Source organism: Sinohyriopsis cumingii, chromosome 12, assembly GCF_028554795.1.
Source record: "Sinohyriopsis cumingii isolate HCF-2022 chromosome 12, ASM2855479v2, whole genome shotgun sequence".
Classification (NCBI taxonomy): Eukaryota; Metazoa; Mollusca; class Bivalvia; order Unionida; family Unionidae; genus Sinohyriopsis; species Sinohyriopsis cumingii.
The window spans coordinates 15,775,446-15,793,825 of NC_142972.1; the positions used below are offsets into that span (position 1 = coordinate 15,775,446).

General features: G+C 33.4%; 1 protein-coding gene across 1 annotated transcript in view; it reads left to right on the forward strand.

The window, feature by feature from the left end:
* Nucleotides 1-18,380, forward strand: part of LOC149786029 (E3 ubiquitin-protein ligase rnf213-alpha-like) — a 598,535-nt gene that overhangs the window by 497,187 nt on the left and 82,968 nt on the right. Inside the window, exons 73-76 of the mRNA XM_089976317.1 lie at nt 665-781; nt 1,144-1,254; nt 3,773-3,826; nt 14,817-15,008. Coding sequence (XP_089832443.1) covers nt 665-781; nt 1,144-1,254; nt 3,773-3,826; nt 14,817-15,008 — 474 coding nt within the window. The remainder of the gene's footprint in view (nt 1-664; nt 782-1,143; nt 1,255-3,772; nt 3,827-14,816; nt 15,009-18,380) is intronic.

Genomic DNA, 18,380 nt, shown 5'->3' on the forward strand with positions numbered 1-18,380 from the left:
GCAAATTTGCCTTTCACATGGATTAATCAAGTGGTCTAATTTCTATGTTCATATGTGCAAAGGGAAATAACTCTAAACTCTCAACATTGTTATCATTTATGGAATTATCCAGCAGTTAACAAATAGGGTGAACTATGTCACTCTGTTGTCGGATGAAAATAGACTCACCAATTGTGTACGCAATATGGTGCCATGTACATATTGAAAGTCCATTAAGCATGAAAGGAGTAGAGAATGCCTGTGTTAGGGCCACTCTGGTCTCAGGTTAGAAATTATAAATCAGTAAATGAACTAAGTTCTGTGCATCATTTATCTCATTTGTGCTTTTCTTTTTTTAAATCAATAGGGGGGTACAAACAAAGGAGGAGGTATATTCAGACTATAGATTTACCTGGATGCTTATCATCTCTGATATTTTATGACATTTTTTTTTTCGAAAGAAATTATTTTGAGTTCTCTAATTCATGTAGTGTCAGTGATGCCCTAAAATCATACATTTTGTTTTACCTTTGTTCATTATCATCTTGTTTTTTTGTGCACAACTTGAACTCTACAAAATCCGAGTCTAATCTCATTTGGATAGCGTCAGTATCAGAACTAGATGTATACAAGGTTGATCATCTGCAAACAGTTCACCCTGTCATTGTCTATTTTTAAATCCAAGGTGAAGGTGGTGCCAGACAGGTACATTGTATGTGAATCCCACTACATCAACATAAGGGAGGCTGTGGCTCAAGTGGTGCTTGGAGAGGGTATTGAGCAGCTAGATAGAACAATCAGGGTAATATTTTATTGGTTGACAAAATGCTGACAAAAGATTTATTAGAATCATTTTTAAACATTTACCTGAGTAATTTCATTACTTCTAAATGGTTCTGTTTATCAGAATCTCCAGAATAAATAGTTCCAATATAGTTATGTTGTCCCAGGTGAGCAAACTTAATGTGTTTTTATATAAAAAACATATTCTGGTAATATCCTATGTAATCAAACAGGTTAGAAGAGTCATTTATGAACAAAAGTTTATCCCACCCCACTCAGCATCCATGTTAAAATCAGTTTTCAGAACACAAAATGCCATGCTTATTTGGGTAATGTAAAATATATCTGGTTAACATGTACAGTGGGGTTTTTTCTCTGCAGGAAACAAAGATACCAGAGAACAGACTGGAGATTCTGTTGTGCTTAGCCATGCATAGGGAGATTACAATGTCCCAGTTGTATGGTGATGAGAAGACAAAAGTAGAGTTTTCGGTATGTTTCCCAAATTAAAGATTCTAGATTTAAGGAGGGGTCAAATACTTTAAGATGTAAAAGAGCCAAAGCCAGCCATGCATACATACTGGTAGAGTGCAGGTTTCATAACGGATGTGTTTAAAATAATAGTAATGATAGTAACAGCATGCACTTCATCAATTAAAATATTTATATGCTCACCAAATTGATGTTTACAGTACATCCATATGCAGTCTTCATCCATCTTTTACCTTTTTGCACAATAATGTCTTGTAATGTCCTTCTTTTTACCAAACTTAGTGAATGACTTACACATGGCAACAGTAAGGAGACCATTTAATTTTTGGTAAAAATGTCACATGTCAAGACCAGTGTGACTGAAAAAGAATAATCCTTTCTACGCATTAACGTTACTTCTGCCTCATACAGTTGTACCAAATTTTGTGGATAGTTTGCAGTTGGGGTAAGTAAGAAGCTTATTGTTTATTTGGATCTAAGGAACAAAGGTCAGGGTCATTGTGACTAACAAAATAACAAAATGGTTTCTGCACAAAATTTAAGTTATCAGCCAAGTGCATTCACAATAATATGTGGATGGCTTATGCAAGGATAAGAAAGAAACCTATCAGTATTGGTGGTCAGAAAGGTCACAGATCAAGGTCATTGTAACTGAAAGAAGAAAAATGGTTTTTGCATTATAACTTCAGTTTTAGAAAATATATCCTGACTAATGCCTTCCACGTTAAGGTAAAAAAAAAGCCTATCCATGTAGAGTTTAAAAGATCAAAGTTCAAGGTCATTGTGACTGAAAGAAAAATAGGTTTTACTCAGTAACATTTGTTATAGAGTTATCTCTTTGACCAAACTTTATGGATGGCTTGCATTTAGTGTGGGGGAAATAAATATGATTTGGGGATTCAAAGGTCAAGGTCACATTAATTTTGATCAGAAAAGTAGTCATCTGTATAGCTTGCAAACCTGTGTTTTGTGTTCCAACTATTTGGAAAAATCAACCAAGTCACCAAATTGTTTGATTTGGTTGCTTAGGTTGTGCATCGAGCTCTTTTTTCAAGATTAATTCATGGTTTGATTGATGCTGCTCCAGTGGTCTAGTGAATGTGGGAAGTCACGGGTTTTAACCCTGGCCAAGTCATACAGAAGACATATAAAAATTGGTACTAACAGCTGCCTTGCTTGGCACTCAGTATTAAGAGGTTAATGTTGGGACTGGTCGACTGGTGTTAGGATAATGACAGGGTGGGACATGATGCTACACATCTGTGGCATGATGCCCCAATACTAGACATCACTATAAACTGCCATACTGCATACATTTTTGTGATATGACTGAATTTTTTTAAAAGCAGTGTCAAAAATTCAAATTACACACACACTCAAAATTTAATTGTGCTCCAAGTTAGTGAATCATAATTTTTTTTTAAAGAAGATATGATTCTTTCACTCTCTTTCACACTGAGTACTTAAGTCAGTGAAAAGTATACAAACTTATGGTTTGATAAAATGCAAATACTGTGTATCTAGAGATCATAAGAAACTGTTAAATAACTGGGGACATTGGCTTCATCATCTGACAATTGTACCAATTCTCTATACTGAATGAGAACATCTGATAATAATTGAACTATATCTAGTAATTTTGTATAAGTGAGAACTGCTAGTATCAGTCCTTCAGCAGTACTTTAAAGAAAATTAATATAAGTATTTATAGTTGCAGTGATGTAATAAGCAGGTAATATGTTAAAGTAAATAATGAAATAATAGGGAGGGCCTTTCTCAGAAACTTTTCCCCATAAACATTTCCCTTTTAAGCCCAGTTTCATTTACAACTGGAGAAAACACTTTGCATATATCTATATGGTCTACAGAAACATGTTTTTTTTTTATCACTTAACATGTAGGTATACCACAGCAAAATCTATACTTCAAAGATGTTGAACTGAATCATTAATAACTGGTAAGCACTTGTCAGGAAAAAGAGCAGTTTTGATGGTATTGGTGATCAAAGTTCTATTTAGGTGAAATCATTTGTTCAATAAAGATAGATAGTTAGGACACAAGTAATTTCTCACTTTTATTAATGAATGAAATAAGGTTTATTTTTTATTCTTTAGCATTTGCAATCAGGTGTGGATCAAATGATGGACTGTATATTGCAGAATGAGATAGATCTTAATATTGTTCCTATATTGCTTGTGCAAACCTTTATTTTCACATTATAGTTGTGTATTATAAATGACCAGTGTAATTTTTACATTGATATGTGCTCAGAGGACCAATAAAAAAATGATGGTTATTGATAGAAACAGACAAAAGGTGACCAAATGAGGCTCATTTGTGCCTTCTGTTTTTCTGCAACAGTTACAGTTGATACAAAAAATATTAAGTCTTGGTATATTATAATTTTTCAAGTATAAGAAAAACTAACCAAGGTGCGGGGTAGGAACAGTACATGGAATAGCGATGAAAATGATTATGATCTACATTATCACTTATTCTTTAATATAATATATTTTAGCACATCGAAATGCTGATGAAGTACTGCTCTGAAGCCACGTTCCTGAAAAACAAGGTATTTACATAATGTACCCAACTCATCCATTTGTCCAGAACAGTAATATTTCTTGAAGTGTTTAATTTTTAACTACTTGAAATATTTGTACTACATAAGACCCTGTTGTAGACCCCCTAGCAGGCTCACAAGTGCAGAATAGGCCCAATTCACCTGGCAACAAATGGAGGCAAATTCTGCCTTCATTTTTGTTTTGCATGCCATTTGGGGGAGTATTTGCAACATCTTTACTTTTTATTTTTTGTCTCATGGTACATATTTCTGTTGGAAGGGTTTGACTTTTTACTGCAAGTTTTTGAATTTTCTTTGTCTTCACCATTTCTTTCACCTGGGTTTTATTCACAATGTATAGCCAGGATTGCACTGATGTGCCATTAAACACTGTTTACATACACACACGGAAAGAAAAATGAGAATTTTATCAGTAGATATGCCTTGTTATAGCTTTAAATCCAGTGGAGTTTATGAATAAACTATATAGAGATGTATATCATTACCAGAAAGTGTGTTATGTATTACATTTTTCTACCTGCATCAATTCATGTACATGCATGTAATCAGTTAAGAAAAAAATAACTAGGATAACACTAAAATTAGAATCACATAGAAGAGGTATTGTCATCAACATTATCATTATCATGATCAGAGTCTGTAGGAGTATAATTTCATTAGGTTGGAATCACAGTTTTCTTGTTGCTTTTATATTGTCAGTTGTTTGATCTCTACAGATAGGGTGGTATGCCCAATTTGAACCTTTAAACTGAGTTCCTTAACCAGTTCATTCATCATTGCCCATGTTGTTATGTGGGAAATTGAATTATCTTTTTTCTTTATAAAAATAGCTCATCCATATACCTTCTAATTTATCTTTTTTCTTCAGTTCTCTTGCCTTCTTTGTAATTCATACCCTGTACATTTCAGATCTTCATTGATTTAGATTTTGTATGGAAGCTTCATGGATGTCAGTTTAGCCCTCAACTTCATCATTTTGTAATATTTGTGAAAGTTCATAAATTGAACAAGAATTGCCTTTTTTTCCTGTTGCATAGCTTGTGCCTGATGGTTTCTACTTATATTGCTGATCCATACCTAGGTGAAGGGTGAGTTTCAACACAAATTCATTTACATTTTGTCTTTCATTTTGTTTCTTTCTTCTTCTTTCATTCCTTTGCCTTGGTCTGCATAAATTCTAATACTTTGTTTACAATATCAAAATTGTTCAGAGTTGTCAAGTTGACCCTAAAGGAGCTGATTTTCTCATCCTTTTTCCTCCAAGCTTCTTCTTAAATTGACAAGGTTAACCTTCACATTTTCAGTTTGACTTGTGAATTCTTCTTTAATTCTGTCAACCCCAACCTGACTAACTGCCTTGGACCGCTCCAGTGGCCTAGTAGTTAGAGCATCTGCCTCGGATGCCGGAAGTCATGGGTTTGATCCCTGGTCAAGTCATACCAAAGACTTACAAAAATGGTAATAACAACTGCCTTGCTTAACACTCAGCATTAAGAGGTTAGTGTTAGGACTGGTCAGCCTGGTGTCAGGATAATGTGACCGGGTGGGACATCATGCTACATGTCTGCGGCATGATGCCCCAGTGCTAGACATCACTATAAACTGTCACACTGCAGACATCATAGCGATATGACTGAAAAATTGTTAAAGCTACATTAAAATCCAAATCACACACACACACTAACAGCCTTGTAGTTGCTGTAGAGTCATTTATGGTAGGCAGGGCCCTTTACAGTGCATACCAGTAATATTAAATAGCTAGTGTTCTAGAACAAGTATGGTAAGTTTTAATATCTCTCTCTCTCTCTCTGTATACTTTAATGGCACAGCATCACATTCCAGGCTATCTTGTGCAAATTAATAGTTAAATTCTAAAAATGTAAAGGTAAAATGCTTCATTGTCTTTGCTCAAATCTGTTTGCTGGGATCAATTACTTGTATACTATTGGCTCAACAGGTACATGCATATATGTTTATATATCATTGTGAGCAATAACTATGTAATTTACCAATATGAGAGATAATTTTTTATATTACCTCATTCTCCTGCTTCAACTATTTGTTGAAATTGCAATACACAATATCTAGGTAACTGTATCCAACATAACAAGCTTTATTATACTTTTGCAGGTTTTATTATGGTAAACATTTATGATATTAAAATGAATAAAAACAAATGTCTAGCATGCCTGAATTAGAAATTTTAACAATTTGATTCTGGAAAAGTGTTGATGGTGTACAGGCAAGCTATTATTTCTTTTAAAAGATTTTCTTTCTGAATTACATGTATTTTTGTATACCACAAATTTAAAATAATTACTATTCCTTATTTGTCTGTGTACATGTATATTTATATCTCTAAATATCTATTAGCATTATTTGTAATCTTTCTGTGTTTTTTTTTTAATTAACAGTGTCTAATACTTGTTTTACAAGTACCAATCTTAGTGTGTACTTTCTGTATACTGAAGGCATTTAATGAACTGGAATTCAGATTTTCTCTGGTTTTATCTCCATGTCTCAGAAACATTTTAGTTAAAGTGAAGCATGAATATGAAGCATTGATATGACAAGATTTTAGTTAAAGTGAAGCATGAATATGACAAGTTTTTAGTTAAAGTGAAGCATGGATATGACAAGTTTTTAGTTTTAAAGTGAACCTTGGATATGACAAGTTCAACAGTTATCTTTTTGGAAATGTTCTGTACATTTCTGATCAGTTTCAAAAGTTGCCAGAATTTGTTTTAAAAAAGTCATGATGTTTTAGGTTTTCTGGTCATAGACCAGAACAGCTTCTGCACTGACCAGTCATCCATCATTAATCCATTACATAAGTTTGTTTTAAACAACCTCTTTTAAAAACACTCAGTAGAATTTGTCCAGATTTTTCAGAAAGCATTTTGTAATAAAGGGCTTTTAAATTTTATAAAATTATGCCAGTCTGCCCAATAAAAGGATGCTGTTACTAATACTAGAAAAAAAACATAACTTCTAAAAAGATATTCTTAAGACTTTTATCAAATTTTATAGAAAGTGTTTTAGCTTGAACATGTTTCAGACAATATACATCTGATTTTCTTTTCCCATTGAACATGGCTGCTGTTAATAAAAGTAAAAAAACCTTCACACAACTTTGTCTAAAAAAAACTACTGAACAGAATTGGACCTCTGAAGCAATTGTTTTAGTAGCTTATGCAATCAACAGCTTTGGAAGAAATTTCAACAGAAATCAATCAACTGAAATGAGAATTTTTGGCAAGCTGATTTTAGGAAGATGTTAGCCAAATGGTTGATCTGGCTAACTCTGTCCTCTTTTCTCTAAAAGTTTTTTAAGATTTTTATCATATCTAGTTTGCAGGATATATCAAAAAGTACTTTGAATGATGCGAGTTCAGTCCTATGTTTCTGAGCTATAATGTCACGTGACTACAGCAAGTATAAAAATTGTTAATCATTGATTTAACCAAACTTAGGATCTTGGTATATTCTGACAGAATCTGAGATGAATTTAGTTATCATTATCCATGATATTGTTATGTATATTTGATTTAATTTATATTTGATTTAATTTAATTGTTTGTTTGTTAGTTTAATTTTTTTTATTCCATTACATGCTATTGTAATATAACTTTATTTACTGGATTTGACAATTTTCCAGAAATTAGTTTGACTTGGGATTTTTTTTGTAAACACTTAATAAGAGAAACTTTGTATCAAATGCTGACCTAGTTCCTGACCTTGATTCAGAATCAGTAAGAGTTAAAGTAAACAACTTCTCTTTTTAACTTTTTTCTTTTATTCTTTCTCAGAGTAAAATCATTGGTTTTAGTCAAGGCCATACTGGGAGTACATGATGTTAGGCATGTAAAGCTTCTGTCTTGTTCTAGAAACATGATCATGTGACCCTCGTACGGGAATCTGTTTTGCATCTTAAATTAGTGTATAACCTTTTTCTATGGAGAATTTAGTCAGTTGGACTAAAAATCATTGACCCTTTAAGGTGTTTTGTTGTGACCAGTTTGAGTTGAAATTCTGTTTTATGGAATTATTAATTCTTTTTCCTGGAAATATTTAAGTGCTCATACAGACTTCTTGGACAAAGACATTTATTGAAATTTTATTTGGAATTCAAAAATATTATTTTCTGTGGTTCAACAAGGAACTGTTTGCACATCAGAACAACACTGACCACAGTATACATCATCATCATCCCCCATCTTAGATTTTTGTTTCTAGGACTTCTATTTTTTCATTCTTGGATTATTCTTGGATTAATTTTGGATTTGATTCGTAAAACCATTAGTTCTTTTTCTAATTTTTACCTGTTTTCCAAGGGAAATAAATTATTTGCTAAATTTTACAAAGCTTGTTGTCTTCACTCTTTTCTTGTTACTGTTTAAAAGAGCCTAAAACGTAACAACATAAAGTTGAAAGTCCAAGACCATGACAGAGATTTTTGGACTGCAGTAATATTTTATGAAAATGTTAACTCAAACATATTACTATGTCCATCCACAACATTGGCAAGGTATACACTTGTCCATATGTTCATCTGTCTGTCCATCTCACCTTAGCTAAGTTGTTCTTTCACTGTCATTAATCTAAATATATGGTCCACCCCCACTCTTATGGCTGTTCCATTTAAACATACATGGTACCCAGGGAAGGCAGATTTTTAAAACAATTTATGCCAGGGTACTTTGATTTCACATAGTTCATATTAAAATGATAAGAAATTTCTAAGCTGCATCTATGGGTGATTACCCCACTTTAAAAGTGCCTTCCCTGGGTCCCATGTATGTTTGAATGAATCAGCCCTTACAGATGCCATACTTTTTCATTTGTCATAATTTTCAATAGGATATCAAAGCTTCCATCATCAAGTGCATGTTTTCAAGTTGTAATGTAAATGAATAAATATTTTACTAATGCACAAAAGCAGGTAAATCAATTGATATGTCTGTCAGATCTTGAAACTGATTTTTCTCATTACCCCTTCCCCAGCATTTTTTGTCTTTCTATTAGGTAAGAAGGCCATGAACCAGCAGATCTGACAGTGTTTATTTCTCTGAGGGATCTCCATATTTTGGCCACACTATTGCCTTATATAAATAATACAGTCATGATTTAGTATGCAGATAGGACCAAAATAAATTTTCTTTCAACACATACTACTTCAATATTCAAACTCTACTCCCATTCCTATGTAGAGGCTTTCAAATTATTGGACTGAAGCCCTTCAATTCTGTTTCCTATTGCCATCATTTTGACTTGGTGAATACCTGTAAGAAAAGGAATGTCCCTCATACTAAAATGATGCATCTAAAAAAAAATTAGACCTTCATACACATTTATCTCCAATGACATGAACAAAAAGAAAATCAAACATAAGAACTTCAACCAGTATTTGTTATTTTTTATTTGTATTTGTAAAAGAATCGAGACTAAATCTAAATGTTTTTTATTTGCAAGCAAGGGTATAATGCCACCTAGTTGACCACTACAGACTGGCATTGAACATACAGAGCACATCATAACACAGAAGAGATATTAATTTTTCTTAACAGTAAATGGGGGAAAAATTAGACTTTTGTTCCAATTCAAATTATTAGAGCAGCAAGAAAAGTAATTATTTACTTTTTTTATTATATGCCATTTTACATGTCATGTTGAGGCAAGTGTGTTAATTAAACACATTTCTAATTGTTAATAAACTTGATATGTTGGAGTTTCTCAAGAATAGCTGATTTCCACACTCTGCAGCAATAGAGAATAAAAGAAAGGAAGAAACAGATTGCTTAAGGATTCCTACAAATTCTTTTTCACCAGGAGAGCATCAGTCCCTTGAAGGGAATCTTGTCTCATATAAACATTGAACAGAATTTGTCTAAAGTTAACAGATAGAATTCTTGCATTAAGGAGTTTAGAATCAAAACGTCTACACAGTGTTCAAATGGATAAACCAGGTGCAAAAGAAGTGTGCCAGGAAACTCAGACAACACAATACACAAACATGTCAAAGGATCAAAACACAAGAGCATGTCAGGGCACTCAGACCATACCAAAACCAGCTATTAGAAAAAAATCATTACACACACAAACAGATGCAACCACACCAATTAAACAAGATGAGTCTATTCTACAGGTATTAGATGGTCAGAACCAAAAATTAGTTAAAGCACATGCTGTAAACACTGACCATCATGTCTCTCACTCAACATCAAAACCAGGTACAGAAGGAACTGCTCTAAAGACAACCTCCAATCACCCACAGCAAGAAGCTAAATTAAATACAAATACTAAATACAGCAGTCACCAAACTCTCAGTCAGTCTAGTCATGAAAATCAAGAAGTCCAAGCAATGCATCTGAATCCCCCACTTGTCAAAATCAACAACATAGTTAAAGACAGATCTCTTCTCATAGGATCATCAATAATCAACGGAGTAAGAACAAGAGGATTATATAAAACTGACATAAAAACCCACAGTGGTGCAACTATTAATACTATTACAGAAAAAATATTGGAAATGGATATGTCACCATATCATACTGTAATTTTTCTCATTGGTGGCAATAATTACAGTAATGGCCAATCTTTAAAGAGCATTGAGGATGATTATGAAAGCTTGTTGTATGCCATCAGGTCCAAAAACACAGAATGTAAAATAATCATCTCAGGTCTACTGCCAAGAAGGGATGTACTTATGACTCCACTAAATGACACCCTAAGTACATTGTGTGAAAATTTCCAAAAACTATTTGTTTTGCAATACAAGACCTTCTTCAAAGACAATTGAGTGAACCAACAATTATACCAGCGAGACCAAATCCACTTGTCCAACAGAGGTACTGCCATGCTCCTTAGGAATATAGACCAGTACATAAGACTTATAAAAGGGGTTAGGCATGAATTGGAAAACTGCTTGTATTGTGGAGAGCACAGTCATGTAACACAGCAATGTCTGCATGGAAATCAGATTTGTTGCCATCTTTGTAACAAACTAGGACATAAGCAAAAGTTGTGCACATACCAATAGGTAGAAGGCAATGATATACAGGCCTATACAACACATATCCAGCAACAAAATGCATTAGAATATGTGTATACTCTTACATGTAATAATTATAATTATATAAACAGATTTCAGGCACTATCTGATTTCTTTACAAAGTGCAGCTTGTTAACATGTAAACAACTATGTGATATTGTTCAAGTTACTTCTCCCTCTGAGGCTCCTCAGGTGTCTAATATATCAATATCTTTTTGTAGGTATGTAAATCAGTCTCATATTGAACATTCTCGTGTCCACTACATGTGGTCATGGTACGACAGATGGATCTTGTATGAATTATCTTCTTCATGTGTTTATGTAAATAATCAAGGCAATGAAAAGAAATCAGTCAAGTCTAAAAACAATACACTGCTTACTAACTTGTTTGAAAATCAATCCTCTGATCGAAATTGACATGTCTTTGGCCTCCTCAAAAGAGGTCTGCAAGTAATTGACCTAAATATTCAACACATCCTCCCTAAACTGAATGAGATAAAGTTAATATTACAGCAAATTAGATCAGACAATATTCTAGGTCTATGGGAAACCTCTCTTTCTGATGATACTGATTCATTTGGCTCTCCAAATACAGGGCTTCAGCTTTGAAAGAAAAGATAGGGAATCTATGGAGGGTGGGGATATTCTTCTCTATGTAGACAGTTCCATTAGTTGTAACAAATGTGTTGATCTAGAGCTATTGGGGTAGAAAGTGTCTGGATCAAAGTAACCCTTACCCAATCAAAGCCAATACTCTGATGTTCAGTTTACAGGCCACCTAGTTCCACAGCTGATTGGATTGATAGATTTGATGCCCAAATTCAAAAAGCATTACTAAAGGAAGATTTAGAAACTATCATATTAGGTGATTTTAACATCGACTACATGAAAACTCCACCATTAACATGGATAAGTAACTCTGAAACTTACAACTTTACTCAATTAACACCCCAACTAGAGTAACAGATAAAAGTGCTACTATCATTGATCATGTCAATACTAATAAACCTGAAAACATACGTGAAATTAATGTGCTAGTGTATGCACTGAGTGACCACTACCCAGTCTGTATATTTAGACATGTTCCAAAATCATCTAAAAATGGTCAACACATTGAAATACAATACAGGGACTTAAAACAGTTTGATGAGGAAATGTTCTTAAATGATTTAGTTTGCAAACCCTTCCAATCAGTCTGCAATATAGCTGATGTCAACACTGCCTAAGACAAATGGTATTGGATGTTCAATGCTGCCTTAGACAAGCATGCCCCAATTAAAACAAAAAGGGTTAAACACCAAATTACACCCAAGTGGATTACCCCGAGATCAATGAGGCTAGGCACCTCAGAGATAATATCCACAAGAAAAAAGACATGAAAAACTATAGAAAGTGGAGGAATAAAACTAAGCACCTGATAGATAAGGCAAAAGAGAACTACTATAAACAGGCTATTGATGAAAGTAAGAGTACCAAGACATTGTGGAAGCATCTAAAAGATCTGAACCTACCCAAGAACAGTTGTCTTCCCCCTAGACTTAATCAAAATGATGATATAGCAACATCTGTACAAGACACTGGAAATGTTCAACAATTTCTTCATAACCATCTCCAGTAACAGTATTCAGAACCAGACTAACATCCCAATTGAACTTGATGCTCTTCTGTTATTTATAAGAGCTAAAATTCCTGATGATAATTATTTTTCAATAGATAATGTTAGTGAAGCTAATGTTTTTGATATGCTAATTGAGGTGAATATTAATAAATCCTCTGGATTGGATGGGATTGGTCCACGCATTCTTAAAATTGCTGCACCAGTAGTAACAAAGTCACTAACACGTATCATAAACTAAAGTATAATGACTGGTAATTTTCCAGAAACACTGAAATGTGCAAAGGTTACACCCATCTTTAAGAAAGGAGAAAAGGAGGATCCAGGAATTACAGACCAATATCAATTCTATCTGTATTGTCAGAACTATTTGAAAAGCATGTAGCCATTCAGGTCAATAAATTTTTTGAAACACACTATTTTTATAAAGCACAATCAGGATTTAGAAAGTACCACTCGTGCCAAACAGAACTTACCAAATTAGTTGATATTTGGCTGAAGGAAATGGATAATGGACATATGACTGGGACTGTTTTCCTTGACTTCAAGAAAGCCTTTGATGTTGTTGATCATGAAATTCTGCTGCAAAAGTTGAACTGTTACAGATTTGACAATCCTTCTTTAAACTGGTTTAGATCATACCTAAACCAATGGTCTCAACAAGTAAGCATTGGCAATATTAGCTCTCAAACTCGCACAATTCATTCAGGAGTCCCTCAAGGCTCAGTTTTGGGCCCTTTCCTCTTCCTTATCTATATCAATGATCTACCATTAAATAATGAATCCACAAACACAGATTTGTTTGCAGATGATACAACCTTGGATACATCTAGTTCTGATACTGAAATTATCCAAATGAGATTAAACTCAGACCTTATTAGAGTCCAAAACTGGACACAACAAAATAGGATGGTAATTAATGAAGGTAAAACAAAATGTACGATTTTGGGGACATCACAAAAGCTACACAAGTCAGGGAAGCCAGAACTATCTCTTGCAATAAATAATCATCCATTAGAAAATGTCAAACATGAAAAGCTTGTAGGTGTGACCGTAGATAATAATTTATTATGGAATGACCATATTGATAAGCTTTGCAAAACACTGTCATCCAAAATTGCCCTACTCCGCAGAATCGAGAAATATTTACCTATGGAAACTCGAAATCTATACTGTAAGCCATATATTCTTCCAACAATGGATTATTGTTCAAATGTATGGGGGAACTGTGCTAAATCTGAGCTTGACAGGATTTATGAACTTCAGAAACGAGCAACATGCATAATTTTAGATGCATCTGTTGATCATCCCTCAAAAGCATTATTTACAGAACTCAAATGGTTCACAATATATGACAGGATAGATTTTCACAAGGCAGTTCTTTTATATAAATGTCTGCATGGAACTGTACCAGAGTATCTTCAGGACTTATTCAGGCCTTTTTCAACACAATACCAGTTGAGATCAATATCACATGGAAACCTTCTACCACCCAAAACCAAGAACAGAACAATTTAAAAAGAGCTTCCAATGCTCTGGTACAGTTATGTGGAACAAACTTCCACTACATGCAAAATCTGCTGAAAATATTAGAGTATTTAAGAAGAGATATCATGAGCATGTATGTGCTTCTAATAGATAATGGAATTTCGTATTTTAATACTAAACATGTTAAAAAACCCAGTAATTATTGCTATCTTCATATAATGTGCAATGTTATACTCTCTTTAAGAGGGCCTCAAGGAGGAATAGTCCTTGACTAATGAGTCACCCTCTATAAATAAAGCATTATTATTATTATTATTATTATTATTATTATTATTAAAAGTTTATTCAAATGATGCAGATTTTTTTTCAGATTTGGCAGCAGTTACATGTAACAGAAAAACCTTTATAATACTTCTCAGAAGAATGAAGCCATTATACAAGAGGCAACAATTCTAGCAAGAGAAAAATATTTGTAGACATCTTTTCACAACCCACTTGAAAGCATTTGACCAAAGTTGACACTGCATTCTGCTAAGCCAGATTCCTTAAACTTGCATTAAACTAGTGTCTGCTGTCATCCAAGTGAGTAATATAGACCCTTTTGGGACTCTTGCTTGATGAATAATAATCCGATAAAGCAAGTTATTTTTATTTAATTGTAGATATTGAACACTAAACTGCTTGATGTGTCCTGCATGATTACATTGAATGTAAAATTGCCAAAAATATTAAAAAATATAATTGCATAGTTCATTGATTGCAGCTTTCAATTTGTCTCTGATATTGGTTATTGATTTTCCTCTCATAAATACCAATTCTTTCAGGACATAGCACAGAAGATTCTTCAGAATACATGTGGAGTCTTGTTCCTGACAGTGACCCCTGATCTTGACCTTAAACAGCAAGGAGTACTATGTGTACTGATGCATTGTGACATCACTCTAAAAAATCTCCATGGTAACAGAACTCTGGTGCAGCCATTGGTCAGATTAGCTACTCAGCCCCACTCAATGAGTGTAAGTAATCTTATCATATGTACATATTCAAAATAGCTATAATTATTTATACAAAATTCAATAAGCTTAATGTCTTTTCATGCATTAATGTACTGTAAAACTCAACAAAACCATCCCTGTCTTTCCAGACTGGCACATATTTTTGTCAGTATAAGGTCTTTCCCTATATTAACAAGCCTGTTTATACTGGTCACATCTATCGTCATTGTTTTTATTTTTATCATCATTGTGTTTGTCTAAAGTTTTTTCCAGAATTACATTAAAAAATACCATATTCATACAGTCCCTTTCAAACGTGATTCTTTTCATGTGATCTACTGGAAGTTACAACACATCAAAAACATTTTAAAGACCATCTACCACACATACCATTTTATAGTTAAAATCTACTGCTTTTAAAAACTAATTGTTTTTTTCAGTTTAGAAAAGAAAAAAACATGTTATGCATTCTATCCACATAGTATAGAAACTGGTCAGAACTAGTTTATTGGTTACCAGAGCTCTTCCACTAATGTATTGATGCATGCTGAGTAATCTGATTAAATTTTTTTAGACATCAGTGTACACACCAAGCTCTAAATTGACTACCTTATTGTTGTAATTTGGAGAGTTTAGGGCAAAAGGCAGGGTACTTATTGTGATGTTATCAGTAATAAAAGCATCATACATGGTTCATGATGGCTTGTGAGTCTTTGATTAAAAATTCATCCAAAAATTGACCAAGTTAGATAACAAGGAGAGAAAAATGATTCCAGTAGAAACATATATAAGCATTTTGAATTTTTTTTCTTGTATAGTTGTTACTGTATGTTTCAAGATGTGTCAAGAGGAATGTTTAACGGTAGCTTTTATCTTCTTTTGGTCGATTCATGTAAAAATATCAGATCAGACTTTCTTCCAGTGCAGAAAAAAAACATTGGCTTGAAAATATTGCAACAAGTTCAACAATGCTTTGAAGTTAGAGTGCAAGTTGGTGCATGTAAGTAGCAAAGGTCCAGAGTTTACGTTGTGTGTTGCATGCTAAGTGGATTTTAAGATAGTATATGGAGAAAGAAAGATATTACCAAATATATGCAGACATCATCACACAGGAGAATTCTGGACCAGAAAGCTATTGAGGGCCTGTTAAGAGTGAAAGATAATGATGATCAAAATGTCATCAGCTGACATCAGGCAATAAACTTGTGAATGTAACTGAACATGCTTGAAGATTTCTTTTCCATGCAGCTCTTTTTTAATATACTGACTAGTTAATTAATTATTATTGTAACAGCTGCCATCACAATATTATTTTATGCTCAAAACTTGCTGTTTTATTATAATATGAAGAGAATACCTATTATATCAGAAAAAATGCGTTTTTTTTTTTTTATTTGAGTCCACTTACAACATGTACATTTTTTTTTTTAAATCCATCTGATTCAGAAGTCAATCGACTGATAAAACTTGAAATTTTCTGATTTTGATGTCCTGGTTCTGTCACATGTATGATGTTTGTGAAATTTCATATATGTGAGACAAAGGAAAACTTTATGATATTAATATTCATTTATTGAATATGTTCAAGATGTTTCTAGTTACCGTATTTATTATAATAATTATTTTTTTCCTGTCCCAGAACTTATGGTGAAACATTTTTTCACTTTGGTCATATGTCCCAAGACTTAAGAACGAAATAAATTGATATTGCATTTGTGCTTCCCCCCTCACAACTGCACGTCGCAATAAAATAGATATGTGATGTGATGTGATTTGGATTTTTAACGTAGCTTTAACAATTTTTCAGTCATATCGCTACGACGTCTGCAGTGTGGCAGTTTATAGTGATGTCTAGCACTGGGGCATCATGCCGCAGACATGATGCATGAAATAAAATAGATAAATAAAATGCTTAATTGATTATAAAAAGAAAGAAACTAACCTTGTGTTGTTATCATTTATTCCTTTTTTTCAACATGAGCATTAAAGAATAAAACATTTCCACAAAATCCGTATAAGTAGCGTAGGCTTCCATACTGTAGCGTGTATCAATTATGTCCGATACCACACACCATGTTGTTCACTGACATGAACAATGAGCAACAATTGTGTGTGGTTGTGCTCAAAGGTTTGAACATGTTATCCGACTTTTATTACAAAGCGGCGATCTCAGTAGCCGACCCCAGACACTTTATTTTGCAAAGGATATCAATACAAAGGTTATTTTATTGCAAAGCAAGCCGACATCGGAAGTTGACTATGGATTCTGTGAAGTGATTTTTTTTTTGTTGGAATATACAAAGATGGCCGAGATATGGAAGCATAAATTGAAACAATGGAACAAAATTCAAAGTGACACAATATAGTGCTTTGTGCACAGATGTTGATGACCCAGCGTCACCCAGAATATTTGGAGAAAATAAAATCATGTGATGAATTCGTTAAGGCCAGAAGAGAACTATACTGTATGCCAGTATTTCGTAAATAAAAATCATTATTTTAAAACACATTCACTTGAGTGCAAATGACAATCTTTTCACCAGCATGGGTTACATAAGTATCATTAATATTTACCTGCAGACATCAGTGCACCTTTGTATTAAATATTGCTAAAGATGCCAAGCACATATAAGCCCTGGTGGTAAATAAACACAACAGGCAGCCAGCAGTAAACTTCTTTGAACTTGCTGACAGGACATCAAAGACAAAGGTTATTTTTATTACAAAGCATTTCAGTGTAACCTGTCCTAATTAAATTCCATATGGCCAAAAGTTGACATTTATTCAAATAACCATGTACAGATCAGAATGAAGATAAAACATTTAGTTGTCCAGCTCAAATAAACATCTGTCCTTATACATAGCAGGTTTTAAAAATACAAAATATGATGAAACCTATCCATGACTTATTTATTTCTATTATCTTTGAAAAGAAAGTAGATAAATGATCACATTTGGTACCTATAATATTCTTTTGAAATAAAGCAATATCTGAGTATCTATGAGTATTGAAGTATTATCAATGTGTCTGTTAAATCTAGATCATACTTGCCTGTACAGCATTGTATCAGAGACATACTACAAGTGTGTCCTTTATACAGCATAAATACAGATGCTTTTTGGTGTCTACAGATTATGAGAAACAAGCTTAGTACATGTACTAAGCTTATCTCTGACAAAAGTGGCATGAGACTAGTGTACATCAGATGTATACAGAGACAAATTATTTAAATTAGAATACTTGTATTTGGACAGTTGAAACATTTCATTAAGGTAGCATCAATGTGTACAGGGTATATTAATGGTGTATAACAGACATAAACCAAAATATGAGTACTGGCATCACTGGTGCATTTTCCATGCTGAAAATGTAAGCATAATTTTTATAGAAAA